This window comes from Balaenoptera physalus (assembly GCF_965194825.1).
Source record: "Balaenoptera physalus genome assembly, chromosome: 14".
Classification (NCBI taxonomy): Eukaryota; Metazoa; Chordata; class Mammalia; order Artiodactyla; family Balaenopteridae; genus Balaenoptera; species Balaenoptera physalus.
In genome coordinates, this window is record NC_138893.1 from 64651149 (window position 1) to 64660962 (window position 9814).

The following is a 9814-nucleotide window of genomic DNA, read 5'->3' on the forward strand; positions in this document are numbered from 1 at the left end:
TTCTTACCAAATAGGAGTTGGCTTTTGATACCAAATCAGAAATTACTATTTTATGATTGTGCTTTATTTTCCTCATTTTTTATGAGAAAATATATCTTCAGAATTAATTTTTAATTTGGGGGAAAATGCCTGATTCTGAAGGTTTAGAAATTAAATATGATACTCAACGTGTTCATCTGCAAATGTCTCCTCAAATTGAATACTTCTTTACTGTTACTCAGTTTTTTTTAATGATCTTTTGTTTGTTTTTTGGTTATTACTTTTCAATTAACTTTTCTTAGGTTCTCATCTTAACAATTTTCTGTTTAAAATAATGTAATAAAGCAGGCCGTAAAAGGTATTTCCACATCAAGTTGAAATTAAATACTCACCACACAGCATCCATCAAAACCCACTTCTAAAAGCCCCTGAAAGGTCTACTTACATCGTGCTGTCCCCCAGTTCTTCATAGAGATGCGCCCCCGGAGGCAGCGGAGGTGGCGGGGGCATGGCCACTGGTGCAGGGGCAGGCGCTGCGGGTTTCGCTGCAGGTAGGGCGGATTGGATTCGGGCTGTCTTGGTGCACTCAGCTTGGCGTCTTTGGTAAAGTAAGGAGGTTTTGTAAAACTCATTTTAGAAGTCATATACTTATCAATAGGCTACCTTTCAATAATAAAGTCCAGTTATCAGGGGAACTCAAACATTTTTACAGAAATATTTGAACTTATTAACTGATAAAATTACAAAGGCATCCCCACAGAGTATCTTTTATGTATAACCCCTTCTCCTTAGTTCTTTAAAATATTTACTCCTTGAAAAACGGGTAGAATTCAGTAGAAAAATTTGCAAATTAAGTTAAATGATAATATTAAAGGGAGAAGGCAAAATATTTATAAAAAATGTGATTGATAATTGGTAGTTGTTTAATGGATCTCTTTCATAATGTGAGGCATATAGAAGATAGATAATTTTCCTTTATTATTAGTCTTCCATCTATTTAAAGAAAAGTTATTTAAAAATGATTTAAAACATTTTTGACATTAGTTTACAGGGGCTGTGTAGATGTACACATTTAGGAGGGAGATTTGGTTAGCTTTTATTTCCTTTGAATTCCTAGGAATGCCTGTGATTCTTGCATTGGAGGTAAGCTGCTCTTTTTTGACTTTCTTGGATCCTGATTGTTAATTCTTGCCTCAAAATCAAGATCCCAAAGGGTGGAGGCTATAAGGGCAAACTGTCTTTTTCATATTTCTTCCACTTGTATCCAATTGTCTAAAACTAGCTCAATTCTCTATATACAAAACCACAAAGGAATTTGAACTAAAAAGTAGTTCAAATACAAAATACAAATACAAAATAGACAAATATTGCATGGTTCAGGGCAGGCTGCCTACTTTATCAGCGTTATCTCTTTTTTTTTCTTTTTATATCACATAAAATCATATGCAAAATATTGGTAATTATACTTACACTTTAAACCTGTTTGGGAAAGCAATGAATAAAAAAAAAGAGAAAGCTACATGAGAAATACGGCATTCATAATATTTTAACATTTGATTTAATCTAAATTATGAATAATTTATGGATTAAACTCATAATGACACAGACTTAATTACATAGTAGGAGAACTAGTATTTCAATTCAGAAAGTGAAAATGGTGACCACTGTCACAGTCCTACAAGCTGTTAAAACATTCATTGCAGGAAAACAAAGAAATTAACTAAATGGAATAAAAAAAGCTGGATTAAAACATGCATATGTGAATTTCAACTCTGATAGAGAAATGGAATATTAAAGATGATCTGATCTTTATAGTTAGTGTTTTGGTTTACTACACTTGAACAATATTAAAAGAATGGAGTCAGGCAGCAAGCCCTGATTATACTCTTGGCCTCACTTTGAAGCCGAAGCTAGAATCGGAAGGTGCCACTCCTGGGTAATGAATTTATGACACTTTTTTTCACATTTGCCTCCTAGTTTTCCATGCATAGCAAATTTCAAAGACACATCTTAGTATTAAAGAATAACCATTCTAATCTATTTATAAGCAGAATACGAAGGTACAAAAGTTAGGTTTTAAAATATTAGAATTCTACTTTGAAACATGTTTACTTCTGTTAATCTATAAAAAAGTTACCAAAATTCATTCATAGAGTGTCAGGCTGATTACGTAACTAAAAAGATTAAATAATGCATCTTTACAATGTTTAAATATTAAGCATCTTAATTTTTTGTTAAAATTCAGACCATTTAGCATAACGTCCAGGGTGCTTCAGTTTTGATCACTGCATTGTGTGCCAAATATAAGAAGTTTTCTCACTGATTTTAATGTTAGCAGTATATAATAAAGCTCCTTTGAGAAACATTTGAATGAAAAAGAAAAACTGTAATATAGACTAAATTTAACATGAAAATTAATATTGGATTGATAGCTTAATCTAAAAATTTGTCCATTATTAAGTTTGTGCATAGGCTTTAGATTTGGCATATCAACTGATTTACTAACACACGTTGAACTCCAGTATATCAACCTAAATGTTATATTTGCAACTACACATTGCTTTTGTGAAGGAAGATATTCCTATAGTATCTTCATGCAGAGGGTACTTTTTAACTTTCAGGTTGGAATTACCTTACCTTATTTAATTCAATAGAAAATTCTCAGTGTTAGACAACAAAGATAACAGTTTAAGAATATATAAGGACTTTTTCAGTCCTTTCCCTGTAAGTATTTTAAATGGTGAGTAAGCTGTTCTACCATTATTTCTTACTGTTTGTTATGTCAAGTAATTTATATGGCTTATGGTTCCTGTCTGTTACTTACTTTCATTTTGTGGCACCTTCAGGGCTACATCTCTTCTTAACCTAGTCCACAATTTTTTCACCAATCATCATCAATAGGGATATACTTAAAGTATAGCCCTGTATCACAAAGGGTCCCCATTTCTAGTGTCAAATAAAGAATAGCTCGCTAGACTATTTTAAATATAGATGTTTAAATTAGGAAAAATTTACTTGACTACTTTGAAGAGCCTAAACAAGAAAAATATAGATATTTTAAATGGATGTATTTGCCTGTAGGAACCAGAGAAATGTAAGGCCTCTACAGCCAAAATATACTGTTAGATGTTATAATATAGGCTCTAGCAAGGCTAGCCAGGAAAGAAGAAACCATATGGAAAATTACATATTGTGTGCTATGATTTTTAAATGATTTTTTCAAACATTGTAATCATCTGCATAGAGGTAAATTTAACAATATGGATAAAAACCTAGCATGACAATGTATTTAGGTTACAGACCTTCCTTTGGAACTGGGTTATTTCTATATGACATTCCACTGCCTTTGCCCCAGGATACCTTGTACCTTTTCTCCCAAGGCTCTTAACCTGATGAAGAGCATAAACAAAGCTACAGGAGGTAACCTAATATTCCTAGCAGATAAGAATATTTTAGGAGCACAGGAACACTGAGCAATCTGTGACAAATGTTTTGACAGTTTGTATTGTTTTCCCTTAAAGGAAGGTCATTTGGTACAAGAAAAATACAGCACTCCCAAAATGGCTGCAGCATTAATATCTTACAGCTACAAAGCCATTTTACCAGAGATAGTTTTTTGATAATGCCTTCTTGAGGAACTATCCATGTTCAGCATGTATGAATACTTACTGTCTGTAGCTGACCAAAACCACCAAGATGGCAGGAATACAGCAGAGGATGATGATGAAGGCCAGAGCCAGCAAGGCCCCTTCTGTGTAGCCTAGACTTTCTCCTCGCTTCTTAATGCTGGTTACTGCCTCTGGAGTCCGGATCTCCAGAATGCGTCCTCCTTCCCCATAATACGGCTGAAAGTCTTTATTGATATCGAGGAGTTTGCCATCTAAAAATCTTTATTGTTAAACAGTAAAAGCAAAGATGTTAACAGTGAAAGGCTTTTTTTTAAACAAAATATTTTTTGTGATATCTTTTAATATTTTCTTTAACTATAACATAAGCTAAGTCAGAAGTCTTATTATGAATAAGAAAAGCATATATAAAAAGCAAGAGCAATAAAGAAGAGTAACGCCTCTATATTCACATATCAAAGATACTAATAACAATGACCCTTACTTAATACACTTACAGACTGGGGGAAAATAATTACCAATGTCACTGAAATTTATATCACTATGTTGAGATTATTTAGTTTAAGTTATTCAGGTGGGATAAAATATAATATTCTAAATTATATAGTATAGTTTAAAATATATTCCTGCATTATATATCCTTCGGTTCTCAAAGTAATCCTGTAAAACAGAACCTTAATACTGACTTCCTGCAGACCACAAAGCTACACAGTTAGGGAAACAAATCTGAGATACCAACCCAAGCCTTCATAGTGTATATTTGTGTTTCAACATACCACCTTAAATGCTGACACTCTCAAATCTCAAACCAAAATATTTTTATGGGCTAAGAGTGAACAAATTAAAAAGTTTTTTTCTTCCTGGAAAGAGAAAACTAAATAAATGATGCAGGTAGTAAATCAGTGTAGTCAGGATGACAGGAATTGGTGGTCAATTTAATCTAGTAGTTCTTGCAAACCCTTTCTCTAAATAATGCAATTCCAACTATAAGCATTGTGTTGGGGAGGAGAATTAAAGAATAACTGTAATTCTATTAGACTGAACAATTTTTTTACAGATTTTATGCAGGCAATTTTTTTTTTTTTCAAAATTCCCCAGGAACACTTAAATGATCCTTTACAAATCCTATAATATTGAAGCAACAATTATGTTCTTAAAACCACAAAGCCACAGGGCTTCCCTGGTGGTGCAGTGGTTGAGAATCTGCCTGCTAATGCAGGGGACACGGGTTCGAGCCCTGGTCTGGGAAGATCCCACATGCCGCTGAGCAACTGGGCCCGTGAACCACAACTACTGAGCCTGCGCGTCTGGAGCCTGTGCCCCGCAACGGGAGGGGCCGTGATAGTGAAAGGCCCGCGCACCGCGATGAAGAGTGGCCCCCACTTGCCGCAACTAGAGAAAGCCCTCACACGAAAACTAAGAGACCCAACACAGCCATAAATAAATAAATAAAGTATTAAAACAAAACAAAACAAAACTAATCTTAAAAAAAAAACAAAAAAAAACCCACAAAGCCACAATATGTCTTAGGTATTTTTAAAAAAATTTTAAGACTTTTATCTATAAAGGTGAAATGTCTTGCTATAGAAAATTGAAAAACACAAAATATTTCAAAAGGCAAAATTACTCAAATGCCCACAATGCAAAGATTACTACTGCTAATATTTTGGTGTACTCAAGTCTAATCTTTTTTTTTTTTCTATTAATAAACATTTTTATATACTTGAAATTACACAGCATACACAAAGTGAAAATATTTTAGAAATACATGTCTTAATATAAAATACCATACTTATGCTGAAGATGTGGAAAATACAAAGAAATGTGAAAGAAAAGATTTATATGGCCCAAAATTTCACCATCAAATGGTAACCGAAGAATGCTATGCTTGTGCATTTTACAGGCTATTTCATCCCTTTGAATACTTTTTATTCTGATTTTCCAAGTGATCATGCTGACTTTAAATCTAGTTAAACACACTGTTCATAGTTTCCATAGAGAAAAAATAAAGATATGCTTGATATCAGATATGAATTCCACTGGATAGTTTATTAATCTTCCAATTTAGGAAACCTAATGGCTCAAAAAACTCTATTTTAGTTTTAAAGCTACACAGTTTTTCATTCAAGTTTTCATGCTATAACTTAAGGCAGTAAGGATGCTTTTCTTGGTTTTTTTTTTACAAATATGCTTTTGTAGATGAAAATGCACTTTTTATATCAATTTTTCTAGGCCATTTTCAGATACATTAAGAAGTACAATAAAGTTGTATCCATTGTTCTAAGTACTAGATTGGAAAAGAATTGTAAAACACTTTGTTTGAATTGTTTATCAGATAAAGTAAGACATTCCAAATGAAGTACAGTTAAGAGTTATGTCGCAAGAACTGTATCATTAGAAACTGGGAAGGATCAGAAGCAGAGGAAGATCATTAATCGCAGGGAAAAATTATTCCTATCATGTGGATCCACGGATCACAATTCTATTGGATTCCTACTGGATTCTATTTGATATCCAAACCACCTAAAGGAAGATTTATTAGTCTTTTTACACTACAATAACTCCATTATTTAGATCTTCATTTTGGTTTATTTCTCAATTTTGGTAATCGTAAGTAATTGTTTACTAGAAGAGTTGATAGCTTTTGAATACATAACTGATCTAGAATATCTTTCTTTTTTGCTGTATATATGCGAAACAACTTGCCTAGGCCAAGATTCTTGAGGCATAACATTTTCCTTAAAATATTGTGGATTTGATCCCATTGATTTTTGGCATTTCATCATGCAGATGGGATGTATAAGGCTTATCTAATTTTTGCTCCTTTACAATTAAGTCATTTTTATTTTTGTTTCAATAGTTTTAAAACATACTCAGGTACTTTTCGAGGACATATGACAACATTTTCATTGATTTCACCTGTAATGTAATGAAATATTTTAATTACATTTTTACCTCAGAGATACATGCAATTATCAGGTTGTATCTTCATTGTCCTCTAAATATATTCTGACTTCTTTTATGATTTTATTTTCTTTTCTGTAATATGCTGTGAGCTTCTTATGTTTATACTTCATTTTGCCAATTCATTTTTCAGATGCTTTTTCATTCTAGGCAAGGTTGAATCCAGATGGTCAATGGATTTTAAGAGAATTTCTCCCTAAGATCGAAAAATTAGCCCCAAGAAACTTCAGGCTTTTGTTTTATACTTTTTCTGATTTCAGGACTAAGAGCTCTACTGTCTCCTAACATCCATGTAAATCCTTGAAGATGAAATCTAATTGACCTTCTCGTGAATGTGCACTAACCCACACCTACTCAATTTGAGCAGAGGAAAGGCATACTCCAAATGGCCTGAGGGGAAAGCACTTCATCAAAGCCCACCACCAGGGACTTCCCTGGCGGTCCAGTGGTTAAGACGCTGCACTTCCACTGCAGGGGGCACGGGTTCGATCCCTGGTCAGGGAACGAAGATCCTACAGGCCACATGGCTAAAATCAAAACAAAACAAAAGCCCACCACCATGTTGGAGAAGGGCAATCCTCACTATTCTTTTGTGGAGCATTTTTTACCAGAAGCAGGTAAGGATTCAGGGCATGCAAAACACATACACCATTTGTCTTATATGGTCTTGTTTTCTACAGAAAATATTAAACTAATTTCCAGTGGTTTCTGTAAGAGAATTATTTCTAGAGATATAGTCTACCTCTGAGTCATCAGGGTGTTATTTCTTTTATTTTGTTTTACAGTATTTATTACTGATCCCACTTTTCACCTTTCTTACTTATTTAGAAAGGAGATAAAGCTGTCAGATTCAATATCAATAAAGAAATGTGATTTTCTCTTTATTCTCATCCATAGTCTACTTAGCTGCTGGTTAAAATGCTTTTCAAGTCTAAGGGTGAGGTGAACAGACCCCTTCCTAGTGTTTAGCCAACATTAATTAATTACTGCTCTGTTTTCCTGAGATGAGGTAAATTCCTAAGCCAATTCCATGTCTTCTGATTCACCCAACTGATGGAACACAAGCAAACAGGTATCCCTGGCTCCATTCACTGGAACACAACTTTCAAATTACAATGTATAACTAACTACAGACCACTCTGCATTTTACCTTGAGGATTTCAGTGTTGCAATGTACATATGGATGTAGAAATAAAGGGGAGGGTGAGCAGGAGAATGTATTCCGTACTTCACAAAAGCACACACCTAGGGGCTTCCTTGGTGGTGCAGTGATTGAGAATCTGCCTGCCAATGCAGGGGACACAGGTTCGAGCCCTGGTCTGGGAAGATCCCACGTGCCACGGAGCAGCTGGGCGTGTGAACCACAATTACTGAGCCTGCGCGTCTGGAGCCTGTGCTCCGCAGCAAGAGAGGCCGCGATAGTGAGAGGCCTGTGCACTGCGATGAACAGTGGCCCCTGCTTGCCACAACTAGAGAAAGCCCTTGCACAGAAATGAAGACCCAACACAACCATAAATAAATAAATAAATAAATAAATAAATAAATAAATAAATAAATAAATAAATACAAATAAATAATAAAAAAAGAAAAGCACACACCTAAACAGTGGAGGGGCAACTGCCTATTTCCTTTGTCAGTAAATAATGTGGGTCTCTGAAATAAATAGGTTTACAGAATGGGCAATGGTTAACATATCTGCCCACATCCATTCCACTTGGATAAGGTTGTTCCCTTAATAAAAGAAATCAAGGGTGGACCACTATTTCCTCTATACAGTTCCACAATTATTTTAACTAGATTCTAACATTTAGTTTTCTAATTACTTGAATTTTCAGTATTTTGAATTTTTTTTCTGTACTTAGGAAGTTGAAAGAAGTTTTATCAGAGGTTGGTAGTTAGATTCATTTTAAAGTACTTTTTTTTAACATTGTACTTTTAAATGCAGTTTCTAAAATATACCAGCTTTCTCTACCTTCTTCTTTATCTCTCATTTACTATCTGGACAGACTAATTTTAAGCAGACTGGACTATTAAGTGTACAAGCTAAAATTGTATTTGCTTATTTTTAAATTTAATTAAGTTTTGCTTTAAAATAGTATGGTCTGTTTCTGCTCAGAAGGCAGAAAGCCACAAGAGATTGTGGCACCCACCCTAATGATGGGAAAGTCATATAACATTAAAATCATAAATTTTTTTGCAAGCATAAAACCAAATTCCAAAGAGTGACAATTTCCTCCAACAGTGGGATGAGACCATGTATTGTTTCACCTTTCTCAGAACAAACTAAAAGTAGGTACCATAAATTCAAATAAAACAAACCAGCTAAATTTTTAATAAATGCTTAAAAGCTAAGTGTGTATCAGCATGTAAGGTTAGATAGAACAAGTGACCCACAAACACAAGTGGGGGTTTGCACTCACTCACAAACTCTTTTCCATGGCCCACCATAAGATAGATTGGGTACAGGGCAGGAGACCAGAGAAATCCTCTTCATAGTGCAGGGATATAGGAAGTAATCAGCTAAGGCTGGGGTGCTCTGCAATTTTCTGGACCTGTATCTCACATAAAGCAAGAGCCATATAGAGAGAGAGGGAGGAAGTACTCCCATCCCTAAGGCTCAAGTAAAGGTCCACTGCTTCTGGAGAAGAGCTATGAGCAAAATCCACCCCATCTGGGGGAGGAGAAGGAGCTCTCTTGGGCCTAAGACCCTGCAAAGTAGAGGTCTACTACTGGTTGGGGAGGGGCAGGGAACTCTCTTACACCCAAGAACCTCCACAAATATGAAGTAGAGTATGGATGCCATGGGAAGGCGTGGAAGAAAAGCTGAGAAAGCCCCACCCCAAATCCTAGGCACACCAGCTAGACAAGGAAAACAGAATACCCCAACCTCTCATTGTCCCATTCCCACCTTTAGAGTAGAACCAAGCAACAAGCAAGAGCTGTTTACTACATTGGGAGAGTTAAGAGAATGGAGAGAAACCCTTTCTGTGTCACAGGCATTCAGGGACTGCTGAAAGATAAAGAAAGCAATAGACCAGACACAGAGGTAACCCAGATATTGGAACCATCACATAGGGACTTTGATACAACTCTGATTAATATTTTACAGAATCTAGTAGTAAGGCAGAAAACATGTCTGAAATGATGGAGAAACTCAGTAAAGTGGTAGAAACTGTAAGAACCAAATGGAAATGCAAGAATTTTTAAAAAAGATATGAAGATGAAGAATTCCTTCAATGAGCTTA

At 35.0% G+C, this 9814-nt stretch overlaps 1 protein-coding gene and 1 long non-coding RNA gene across 12 annotated transcripts in view; one reads left to right on the forward strand and one right to left on the reverse strand.

Annotated features, from left to right (window-relative positions):
* The window catches only part of LOC309642428, a 577545-nt gene that overhangs the window by 557370 nt on the left and 10361 nt on the right, over positions 1-9814 (forward strand). The gene's annotated exons all lie outside the window — the stretch shown is intronic.
* Positions 1-9814, reverse strand: part of PCDH15 (protocadherin related 15) — a 735694-nt gene that overhangs the window by 26476 nt on the left and 699404 nt on the right. For all 11 annotated transcript variants that reach the window (XR_014253086.1, XM_082423601.1, XM_082423610.1 and 8 more), the window contains 2 exons: positions 3649-3867; positions 425-577 (listed from right to left, as the gene is read on the reverse strand). Coding sequence is in view for 10 of the 11 variants with exons in the window: in XM_082423601.1 (XP_082279727.1) it covers positions 425-577; positions 3649-3867 (372 nt within the window). In the remaining variant the exon portion in view is untranslated. The remainder of the gene's footprint in view (positions 1-424; positions 578-3648; positions 3868-9814) is intronic.